This window comes from Tamandua tetradactyla, chromosome 1 (genome assembly GCF_023851605.1).
Source record: "Tamandua tetradactyla isolate mTamTet1 chromosome 1, mTamTet1.pri, whole genome shotgun sequence".
NCBI classification, from domain to species: Eukaryota; Metazoa; Chordata; class Mammalia; order Pilosa; family Myrmecophagidae; genus Tamandua; species Tamandua tetradactyla.
This window is the reverse complement of record NC_135327.1, coordinates 170,899,182-170,911,789: the sequence shown is the minus strand read 5'-3', so window position 1 is coordinate 170,911,789 and position 12,608 is coordinate 170,899,182. Positions and strand designations below refer to the sequence as shown.

The following is a 12,608-nucleotide window of genomic DNA, read 5'->3' as shown; positions in this document are numbered from 1 at the left end:
GCAGCAAGCCTGAAACAAGGACCCAAAGCACCCAAATTTCTATGTCTCTAATTTAAAGAGATAAACTTTTACCTGATTCACTTTTTTCTTCCTATTGGTTGGATGTAATCAGATCCTAGGTGTCAGGGTCCTTTGGCCTCAAGCGGTGGGGATACTGACTTCTTGTGTTCTTCAGCCAAGGGCAACACACATTGGGCTTGGGGGACTTAAAGCCAGGCTTTTGCATCCCTGCCTTAAGCCTACACTTCTCAACTTCACAGCACATGATAAGGGTTCTAAGAAAGCAGGTTTTCTACACACACACCAGGTAAGGGGGATAAGGTATATTAGTGGAGTGACTCCATCCCATGGAATAAGGGTCTCAAGACTAAGTACATTCAAACATACTTATTTGTAACTGCCTCACCTTTTCACATCCTCACCCCACAACAGTCTCTCTAGTGTGTTGCCCAGAGGCAACTCCCATCTTTGTGGAATTCCTAGATCACAGAAGTAAGGAATACTCTCAAGACAAGAATGCATTTTAGGAATATTTTATTTGTCTTTGAGATTACATAGTCATTATTGCTGATCTAATACAATCACTCAGACATACAGATTTCCAAGAGCCTCTCAGAAATGACATACCTCAGAGGTCTTATTTCCTTTCAATAAGATGACAGTAAGAATTAGATGATTATTTTTTGAGATATACATATATATGTATGTATAGTTCAGAACTTGACCACATATAATTTGCTGGTGTTGCCTATTTTCTTTCCGTAATTTTCCTGTTAAAAAAGCTTAATGCGACAATGCATTTTAATTTCTTTTTTTTAAACTGTGACAAAGCTAATTTTCAGAAAACCACAGGAGCAGCAATTTCAGATCTGTTCAGAGAAAAGCCAAGCAGCAGAAAAGCTTTGCAGGAGTATATGGCCATGGGAAGCCGTGCTCATATGGAACGGTAGGATGGGGAGGTGGGAGGGCAAAGAAAAGTTGTATCAGATACAATTTTTTTTAATGAGAAAAAGAAAACAATATTTCAATTAATAAGATTTAAAAAAAAAGATCTTGGAAAGTAGCACAAATTCATTGTAGGGAAAATGGAATGTATCCCCACAGGCCAGGGCCACACACATAGAGATAATTACCTCTCTTTCCCATATTTCCAGACCTAGGATGCATCTAAAGTGAGAACTTGTAGAGAAGATGACATATTTGTTCTGATTCCAAGGGTAAAGGGAATAATGACCAGATTCCAACACTAAGGGTAAGCCCAAATTCTCAGGAGTAGGCCTAGGCCTTTTTTTTCTATGGGTGATGAAACAGGGTTCCCAGAAAGAGAAAGAGAAATCTTCTGATTCTCAAAGGCAAATACCTCACCATGGGCAGCAACACTAGCAATCTCACTTAAGTCCCCAGCATGGCTCTCTTTTTGTTTGAAATGGGCCTCTTCACTCTAACAGGGCATAGTATACTCTGTAAGGTTTAGCACATGCTGAGCTCCACAGATTCAGGCTTTGCTGAGAACAACGTGTTAAGATTTTTGGCCTAAGAACATTATAGACTAGAATCCATATTTTTGCCTAATTGAATCTGCTCTGCATATAAGATGAGGTACAAAAGATCCAAATCTTTTGCTAAGGGCTCCAATTAATTAAAAAATCAGGACTGTAAGCAAAAGGAAAAATTGAGGTGCCTGGTAGAATTTTCAGCATTTATTATCAACCTTATAGGGAAATACAGCCATGTATGTGGTACTTCACCAATACTTGCTGAGACACACAGCCTCCAAAGAATCAAACTCCATGGGCTGAGCTGTGTACTATTTAATGAGGCAAATAGCCCCATCTACCCAAATGTACCCAAGCTCCACCTCTCTACCTCCACAAGTAAGGGCCTTTTCAGACTAGCCCTGAGGGCACATGTGAAGAGCAGTGGAAGTTGGAGAGTGGGGACACAAGGATGAGAATCAGAGTGGGAAGGTTACAGTGACCCTGGGTGGTCTTTTATTTCCTTAAATTACCCTGGTCTTCGATCTTTGAGGCAGACCAGAAAAAAAGAAAAGAAAAGAAAAAAAAATGGGAAGACAAACTTGAGAGTGTTAAGATTGGTGTGGGGGAAAGGGGACTCATTTAATTCAAGATGCCTAGGGTCACTCTAGATTTTAACTCTTATTACCAACCTCGTGCCAGTGGAACCCTTCAGTAGGAATCCAACTCTTGGGTGGGACATAAAATTTTATGATGCACACATTAATAAATTCTTTGCAGTGCTGGGGTTACTCAAGAAATTCTGAATACAGAATGCTTAGATGGAAGAGACCAGAACATAACATGATATCCTGGCAGAGAAGAAAGGTCAGATTGCAGACACAGATCCGATTGCAGAGCCATTAGGTCTTGGTTTCATTGATGGCAATGGCCAAAAGGATGACTTATTCTGATAAGGTTCAAACTAGTAAAACTAGCTTTGATCATTTGGACACAGAGTACAGTGTCATATTTGTATAGCTTGGCCAGTTAAGCTGCAAAGCCCTTCCCGGAAGACAAATACACTCTGCTTGTTTAGAAAGCAGGTATGTCAAGCTGTGGGCTAAAATACCTGTCCCATTTCCAAAGCCCTAACTCCCCAACTCCCTTGGAAAGTATGTCTTTCCCTACTCAGTTTCAGAATTAGTTTCAGTCAATAACAGGAAGTTCCAGGAAGCAGTGTTTTACAGTAAGTACTTCTTTTCTGAGATGGTGCCAATCTGGAGGGGGCTTCCTGGGAAACTATCTGGTTAAATCACAAGGAAGTAAAACTATGAGTCCCAGGGGAGCTGACCTCCCACTTCCTGAGCAGTGTTTGGATAGGTTAGAAAGATGGCAAAACAAGTGGTTGACAAATACCAGAGCTGCTGAGGACATAATGGAGGCACATTCTTCTTAGAACCAGAGAGTGTTAAAATGGACATAGATATTCAAGAAGAAAGGAGTCCTGGGAAAGGAAGGAGACCCCCACAGGCACAGGCACAGGTATAGCTGAGTCCTTGGTGTAGCTTGCTAAAGCCATAACACTCCTTTCTTGCTAACCATTTTATAAAGAAGGCAGTGATAGTGATGGTCAAGGCTGGGAACCCAGGCCAGGTTAATTCAGTGCTTTCCAAAAGGCCTCACCTGGGGAAGGGCCAAAGCTGAGAAAGGCAGCTGCTGAAAATTTATTCCAGAAAACCCCAGGAAACAAGGAGTGTGGAATCCCTGGACTAACTCCTGGTCCTGGACAACAGAAAAATGGCCATTTTTCAGTCATTGGGGAATGATGCAAAAAATGTACTGGGAATAGTTATCCCATTTCTTTACTTTCTCAGCCTGTCTCTGTGGCTCTTAAGGCCCTCAAGGCAGTAACCACACTCTGGGCCAAGGCTTAACAGGCACAGGATTCTAGATTTTAATAAATAAATAACCTAACATATGGTCTATAGGGTGAGCACGGCAGGCAGCTCTGATTGGAGAAGCAGCTTGCTGGATTATTTCCTGTATAGTAGTGAGAAAAGACTTGGAGTTCTATTCCCTAAAACTTCTTCTGGCTTGAGTTACAGGAACTTAATACCTGGAGGGAAAAAGAAAGATGAGACTGATGTTATCAGCTTGTGGGGATACTGGGACAAAAAAGCCTACCTAAAGATACAAGGAGGCAAGGACTTTTCTGGAGTGTATGCTCAGGGTAGATTACTGTGGCTCTTTTTCATATCAGTATTTTCCCATAAAGATATAAATATCATAGCAAGAAAATGAAATGGAGAAAGGTAATTCAGGATGGGAACACTATTTAATGAGCAAATAGCCATATATTCAATTGAGCTCCACCTCTCTACGTCCAAAAGGAAAGTTCAGGAAAAGAAACACTAACATTGGAGGTGACCTTGAAGAGCCCTGTCGGGGGGTGGGGGGAGTTGAGGGCATTGAAGGGGGGTGAGTCTATTTTTCTGAGTTCATATAAATAGGGTGGTGCATGCAGAGATCAATTTCAGTGCAGGAAGCTCATCACTATCCCAGCTTCCAGAATTCCTCCCTGTTTTCTGAGGAGCCCAAGTACCTGTAGTAATTAGGCTTGAAGGGTCCATTCTTGTTGAGTCCCAAATACTTGGCCTGTTCATCTGTCAGCTCTGTCAGGTGGGCATCAAAGGTGGGCAGGTGTAGGCTTGCCACATACTCATCTGGAACAGATCACAGAATTCCTAGTATAAGCATCCATGCCTCCTGTCTGGCTGCTCTTCCCAGGCCAGGCTTAAAAAGTTGGAATACATCTTCTAATTCTTGGAGTGAAAAATGAAAAATTCTCACTGGAGCTTCAAGCCCAATGATTCTCAGTGCTATAACATTTTTTCCTTACCAGCTGTTTCAGCCTCGAATCTTTTTTTCTCCCCAGAAAGGTGACAAAGAGTTGAAAGAAGCAATAGGCTTTAAGGACTAAAAGAAAGGATGGGGTATTAGAGGAACTAAAAATTGGAATCTCAAACTTTAGTTCTGCCTTGGACTCTATACTTTGGATAACTGAGAAAACTAACACCTGGGGAAATTTGGAAGGCATAACTAAGAAGGAGGCTACACTGATTGCTTTGCTCTTAGTTCTTATGGGTTTCTGTTTGTAGTCTATTATCCCAATACATGTTACTTATTTATAATTTTAGGTGATTTCCTATGTATGTGTTTAATTCTTCCCAACTCCATTGTACATTTGGTCATAATATGTCTGCCCTATTTCTTTTATTTCCTTCCAGAGCATCTGGTAAATGGAAAATACATCAACTTCTAATAAATGCTATGTATTTTATTGAAGCAAAATAAAACGTAAAGCTCATTTATTCTCTGATTTTTGCCTAAGGAGTTTATAAACATACCATATCAGTTCATATGCTTAAGAAAGAGTCTTTAGAAACGCATACAGTTTGTTTCTCTCATATGAAACACATAACTAAACTCTTGACAGAAGCCATTCAGAGTCTCTCCTTTGGCCTGAAGCAATGAGATCAGAGTTAGAAGACACAGCATGAAAAATCTTGCTTGGTCTGAGAAAAATTTGATTTTGGCTATTTAGCAGCCTAGAACTGGAGTAAACCAGATGTACAAAGTAGGAGTTGATTCCTCTCCCTTGGGGAAAGGTTTTTCTTTCTCCTATAAGATTCTTGCTACAAGATTTGTAGAAAGAAAATCCTTAAAATCATGGGCTGGTAAACTAAATAACAGCAAAATGTCATGACTTCACTAGGGCATCCCATGTAGAAAATGTGATAAATCAACTGGAAATGAAATTTAGGAATCCCAATGCTACTTTTACAAAATAAAGGTATCCTTTTTTTTTTTAATCCATAAGAAATTGAATGTCTCCAAACTTCTTTTAGCCTCTGACTCTAGACTACTTTGGCAAGGATGGGGCAGGAAGAGCACACGCTTACCCATTTTCTTGGGCAACAGGTAGACATCCTGCTTATAGCGACCCTCGGGAGCATTGTAAAGCTCTATCAAGGCGAGAGCCTAGAATAGCAGAGAGATGGATGCTGACATGCCATTCACAGCAGTCTACCCCATATTACGTGAAACCCTGATGGTCTGAGGACTCTCTCCAGGCCCACTGCATCCCCACTCTGGAGGCTCACCTGAGTAGTAGCAGTGATTGAGAGCACAAATGTAGGCACTGTAGAGCAGCTGAGATTCAGCAAACGACCCTAGAGAACAAGGGTTCAGAATTAGTTAGGACGAACTGTCTGGACTTTGAGGTGTGAAGGAGCACAACTACCACTTTCTAATCACTTCCCAACTAACATTGCTGGACAAAAAAACAGATAGTCAATAAATAGAAATGACTTGATTGGTATTTAAATGAAACCACAAAAAATTCTGGAACATCTGATGAAAGTAACAGATAAAAGATCTCTGGGATTGTACAAAAGGGAATAGAGAGGGCCATAGGATACTAAGCCGTATGCCAAGGAAAGGTGTATTTCTCTTGAATTTTCTACTCTCTCCAGCAGAATATTCTTGTTCTGAAGCATCAACATTCCTTTGAAAAACTGTCCCAAACAACAATTTAATCAAATCCTGATTTGAAAGGGGAGGGCTCTCCAAGTTGTGAAGAGAGATGTCTTTGGATTTAGGAAGGTATGCTGATTTTCTCTCCTGAATTCAAGGACAAACTTGTATTTTGAATGGGTGATTCAGAGAACAGCTAGAAACTGCCCCCAATCCTATCCTTTCCTACTTTGCTTCCTAGGAAACCTGGCTACCTTTATCGCTCAAGTCACAGTAGCCAAGAACAACTGTGGTGCATGGTTTTGTCACCAAAATTACTAGGTGGGACCTCCCAGGGAAACTAGAAATAAGTCACCAGACAGCAGGCTGACATCAAAGTTAAAAACCTGCCCACCTCTTCCTTGTACACACTCCTTCCTTGTGAAGAAATAATTCAGTATCTTTACAGATGTCTGAAAGCATTTGAAAAGATGAGAAATGTCAGAAAAAGATGAAGAAAACAATAAATTTATGGGCCCCCAGATAAGGATAGTATATCTCTTATATTTTCATATTCAGTTTCTTTGATTAAAAAAAAAGAAAAGAAACTGAAAATCAAAACCCATGACAGAGTATTATTACCATCCATATTTTGTTATGTTTCCCTAAACAGGAGGACACTAAAATGTAAGAACAGGGGACATCATCATAGCTGTCAAGGAATCCAGGACTAAGGAAGAGGAACTTTCGTGAAAGGAAAGGTGGTCACACATTGACATGAAGGCTTAATAGAATGAAAGTCAAGAACAAGTCTGCACTTGAAGAAGAGGATGGGGAAATATTAATCAAACAACAAATACATAACTGCACACCTACTACATGTCTGGATCAATTCAGAGGAATGGGGGTTAAAAACAGGGAACCTAGAGGCAAAGATATGACTTTTCCAGAGCTTGCCTAGGATAGTCACAGTCAGGAATATCTGATTTAACTTTTGATTTAACCATCCCACAAATGACATTATTTCTTTGTAAGCATCACTCAAAGTGGCATTGGTTCTATCAGTTAATTTCTTTCACAGTAATAGTCATTATCTGACTCAACCTGTAGAGTGACATGAAGAGACAGGATAATTGGTGAAAAGTGGGGAACCAAAATAGTATAATTGCTCAATGAAAAGACCTTTCACAGTTACAAGTAAAATGCATTGGTAAAGTAGTTATACTTGTGTTTAAGGGAAAGAGTTGAAAGTAAGAGAGAACATGAGGAGGAGGAGACCTGGTATTGCAGTCTCTCCTGTCAGGGATGGATCTCTTTGTGCTAGCCACAGGTCTTACCTCTGCAAGAAGTACTATTCTTTTGCCATCTGGCCATATTACATGGTCAACTTGGGATCTCACTCGCTCCCAGGTCAGCTCTGGTGTCCGCAGACTCGCCTGGAACACATGCAGCAAGGACATCAACAGCTGTGGCAAGTTCCACTTTGTGGATGGAAAGATGCTGAGGGGAGCCATTTCAAATAGAAAGTTGAAAGGAGCAACCAACATGCCAGATGGAGAATACCTGTCCTGGGTTGGTTAGGACTGTTCCATTTCAGGGGGGTTAATCTTAGGCCCAGCCAGGGAGGGATCACTCAGGATGTCATTCCAGGACATATATTGTACGCCCACTCTCTGCTGAGCACAGTACAAGGTGCTATGGGAAATACAAAAGAAACCAAAGACATGGTTTCTGTCTTCAAAAAGCTCACAGTTTAGTTGGGGACACAAAACAATACATATGTGAGGGAGGAGAAACCCTTCAAAATGCTTACAAAACAACATGCAAACAAATGCGAAGAAATACAGTGCAAACTGAGTACATAAGAGCTGAAGAGACAATGAAAAAAAGGAGGATCAGAGTTGAGTGGTATTTGTTAGAGAAGGCTGAATGTCCTAAATATAGCATGCTAGGGCCCAAAGCTTTGCCTTCATCTCCCAATGTCCCAGGTTCTACCTTCTCAATGATGGCGATTCACCCTAAAGTTACAGAAGCTTTGTGACCTAAGTGCACAACTCTGTGTGGTAACCTTTAAAGGACTGTTTAATGGTAGAGTAAGGCTCCCAAAGGCTTGCCCTCCTTCCATTTCTGTATATTGTATATTCAGAGAACAAGAGAAGAAATGTTAAGTTTATTATCAGTAGCAATCAAATAACAGTCAGAGACTTAAGATAACTCCTTCCTATAGGAAATACCTAAAATGGAAATTCTAAAACTACCCAATGGCTCTCTTGGTAAAACTGAGAAGGTCTGCCAAGTAATAATTTTCAGACAAATAAAGATAGTAGTTATATGATAATCATTTACTGAGTAACATATCATATGCTAGTCATTGTAGCAAAGGACACTAATATAAATAGACTATGAGCTCAGGGGCCATATCTCCTTCTCATTTTTGTATCCCCAAAGTCTATCTAGCATACAGTGGGGTGGGTGCTCAACTAATGTTTAGAAATACACAGCCCTTGTCCCAGAGGAAGTACCAATCTAGTGGGAAAAACCTATAATTATATTTCAGTGTATTCCAGATGGTATATGGAAAACATATATAAAATTTCTTGAGATATCAAATGTCATAAATTGGTTCAACCTTTCCCAAGGCCAATTTGGCAGTAGCCAGCAAAATTTTATATGTACCTAATCTTTGAGCAGTCAGTTTCACTTTTAGGGCTCTATCCTACAGAAACACTTGCTCAAAGTTCATAAAAGTAATTGCCCAAGAATGTGCAATCTCATGTTATTGGCAATAGCAAAAAAAATGTAATTCAAGGGAATGTTAAATTAATCATTGTATTCTATACAATGGAATATTATGCAACTCTTAAAAAGAGATCTATTATATGTTAACATGAAAAATTTTCTTTATTGTGAAGTGAAAAAATCAAGTTGCAGAATAATATATATACAGTATATACTCAATTTTGCAATTTTTTTACTTTTTACTTTTAAACACATTTATATCGCCTGAATTTTAAAACCGATTGTATTGCTTAAAAATTAGAATTAAAAAAATAAATTTTAGAAATAAACAATGTAAATAGATTTAAAAAGGGCTTATGCAAATGGGCCATTTGGGGACCTTAAGGATATACAAGGTAAATTCCTCAGCATTTGGAAGGCAATAAACATCTAGATCCAAGAGTACTCTTTGGTAACATTGGGCATTTTTACAGAGATGATGGTACTTTAAAGTATTTCAGGTTCTGAATGTTTTATACCCTGAACCTTTACAAGTGGATAAGCAATCCTGGGGCTTGAGGGCAAAGAGCTGACACTATGATAAACAGTCTACTGAACGAGAAGGTATTCTTTTGGGGGAAAAGATATAGTAGAGTCAAGGAAAGGGAACGTTTAATGAACATAATAAAAGGATTAATGCTTATTAAAGGCAATTTAGATGGACTGGCTTTGATGCAATCCAAAGCAAAAAAACCCTGAGAAGGTTTTAAAAAGAGCTTTGGAGAGAAATGTGGTTATCTCTAGCATGGATCAAGAGAGCTCCTTTAACCTGAACTTCAAGGACTATCTGGCAGGCACACTCCTCTAAAGAAGGGGTTTCCTTGGCCAGCATATATTTACAGGAATCTCTTTAAAGATATCCGATTATCTCTGCTCTGGATTCACAATCATTAATCAGTCTACCAGGAAAAGGGTTTCCTTTGAAATTTACTTTTCCAAACTAGGTGTATGTCTCATTGTAAATTAGTCATTCATTATACTCGCAACATAAATTGATCTTATGTGATTTTTTTTTTTAATTTTAAACTTTTTATTTTGAAATAATTTCAAACTTACAGGATAGTTACAAAAATAATACAAATTCCACAACAAGAACTCCAACACACATCTATTTCCGCAGATATCCAGATCCACTGATGTTTAACATTTTGCCATATTTGTCATATCATTCTATCAATTCATGTCTAACTATACAGTTATCAATCCATCTTCTGAATATTTACATCATGCCTTGTACACTTAATACTGCCATATGTTTCCTTAGAACAAGATATTCACTTACACAATTACCTTAAATGCAGTTTCAAATTCAAGAAATTTAACACTGTTATAAAGTTTACAGTCTACATACCAATTTTTTTCATATTTCCCAATAATGTCCTTTTCAGCCTTCTCTCCTCTCTTGTTAAATCCTGCCCAGGATCATGTAATGCCTTAAATTGGCACTGTCTCTTCAGTTGCTCTTTCTTTTTTTATTGTGGGAACATATCCAAACTTAAAGTTTCCCATCTCAACCACTCCATGCATACCATTTGGTGATCCTGTCACCACCTTCTATTACTAAAACTTTCCTGTGTCCCCATACAAGAAAACCTACATAACTCCCCATTCCCCTTGTCCCTAGCCCCTAGCAACATCTATTCTAATTTCTGCCTCACTCAGCTTGCAATCTCCAATATTTTCTTTGTAATTACCATGGGGTTTAAATTTTACCAGCCTATAACAATCTCATCTGCTTTGATACCAGCTTAACTTCAATAGTATACACAAACTATGTTCTTATACTTCTGCATCCCTCCACCTTTATGTAGTTCTTATTACAAATTGCATGTTTATACATTCTGAGTCTAAAACTACTGGTCTATCGTTACATTTTATGTATTTGCCTTTTAGATGCAGGAAGTACAAAGTAGAGTTACAAACCAAAAGTACAATTTATGTGATTATGAACAGCATACTTCATTTTTTTTCAGGGAGAATGATTGTGATTCATCTTGCAAAGCATGGAGTCAACAGTGTCAGGTTGGACAACCACTGCACAGTGAATCTTACTTAGGCTGACAAAAACTTTTAAACCTTACATGCGCAATGGTTTAATCACCTCAACTGTGAAACTCCCAATTACTCAGGCCTTTTATATGATGCATATGAGTAAGCAGGCCTGCTTTCAAGAGAAAAGAAATATATAAGAGAAAGACACGGTCAAGTGACAGCCAAGAGCACAATTTCTATCCAGGTTTCCCAAGTATTCAGAGGATTAATGTTTCTTAGAAAGGAATGCAGTTTTCTAAATGACCAACTCTTTTTATATGCTACTCACTCTTTCCTAAACAAGCAGGAGCCAATATCTCAAGATTAGGTAAAACTATACATTCTGATTAAAAAACACATTAATTTTGCTATTATTAAAAATAGCTGGATAAAAACTTACTAATTCTCCTGCACAGTTTCTTTTTCTCACACTCTACACCCAATCCATTAGCAAATCCCATTGATTCTACCTTGACAAAATCGCTTACCCATCTAATCCACATTCTACCACCTTTTCATCTGAAATACTGAGGTAATCTCTTTTTCTCCCTATTATTTGAATTCCAGAAATATTTTCTTTATACAACAGAGTAATCTTTTCAAAGATCTGTCTGATTTTGTCACTAATCTGCTCAAAACTTTCCAATAGTTTCCTTCATACCTAGAATAAAATCTGAAGTCCTTACTATGGTGTACAAAGACTAGCATAATCCCACTATACCTCCTAGAACTCTTTTCTTCTGCCCAAATGCCCTCTTCTCTGTTTCTCAAACACTAAGTGCATTTTCCCACCTCAGGATCTTTGTTCTTTATGCAGAGAATACTCAGATGGCTTGCTTTTTCACTTGATTCAGAGTTGTGTTCAAATTTTATTTCCTCACAGAGACCATCCTGAATTGCCCTAACTAAAATAGTGTTTTTATCATTCTCTATGTCCTCACCTTGCTTTATTTTCAATACAAAGCACTAAGTGATGATATAAATCATTCGTTCATTCATTATCTATTTCCCCCCCACTAGAATATAAGTTCCATGAGAGCAGGGATGTTGTTCACTTGTATTTCTTTAGCCAATTAGTACTTAATACCAAACAGATCAGGTATTCAATACAACTTTGCTAAGCAGTGAATAAACATTTGGTTTAAATTATTAGTTTAGTTAACTATTTCTTTTAAATTTCATTTTATATTTCCTATGACACCATAGGAAATATAAAATGAGTAATTTAACTTTTTAAAAGTTCATTTTAGCATCTCCCTCTCTGGACTATTCAATTTAGCCATACACCCTCTGCTAAGAAAAGCACAAAGAAAAGTGAGATTTGGTCCTTGGCCCATGCCAGCGGCAGACACTGGGGTTACCTTGCAGTACCTGCAAAGCTAGGGTATATTCTTAACAGAGCAGCCAGGGTAATCCTTTTTAAATAAAAACTATTCTTTAAAAATGCAAGTCAGATTGTTATGCTTCTACTTTAAACTCTCCAGTGGCTCCCTATTTTTCTTAAAATTAAAAGATTAAAATCCAGGGTTCTCCCACAAAGGATAGGTCAAGCCTACTTAAAATTAGGCCTAAGAGTCACCCCCAAGAGAACCTCTTTTGTTACTCAGATGTGGCCTCTCTCTCCAGCCAACACAACAAGCAAACTCACCACCCTCCCCCTGTCTATGTGCGACATAACTCCCAGGAGTGTGGACCTTCCTGGCAACTGTGGGACAGAAATCCTAGAATGAGCTGAGACTTAGCATCAAGGGATTGAGAAAACCTTCTCGACCAAAAGGGGGAAGAGTGAAATGAGACAAAGTGTCAATGGCTGAGAGATTCCAAACA

General features: G+C 38.6%; 1 protein-coding gene across 8 annotated transcripts in view; it reads right to left on the bottom strand.

The window, feature by feature from the left end:
• Window positions 1-517: 517 nt before the first annotated feature.
• AHCYL2 (adenosylhomocysteinase like 2) overlaps window positions 518-12,608 on the bottom strand; it is a 228,261-nt gene continuing 216,170 nt past the window's right edge. For 7 of the 8 annotated variants that reach the window (XM_077128227.1, XM_077128309.1, XM_077128387.1 and 4 more), the window contains 5 exons: window positions 7,310-7,408; window positions 5,621-5,689; window positions 5,420-5,498; window positions 4,060-4,180; window positions 518-3,573 (listed from right to left, as the gene is read on the bottom strand). In XM_077128227.1, the coding sequence (XP_076984342.1) occupies window positions 3,567-3,573; window positions 4,060-4,180; window positions 5,420-5,498; window positions 5,621-5,689; window positions 7,310-7,408 (375 nt within the window). In that variant the 3' untranslated portion in view covers window positions 518-3,566. The other variant, XM_077128538.1, reaches the window with a different exon arrangement.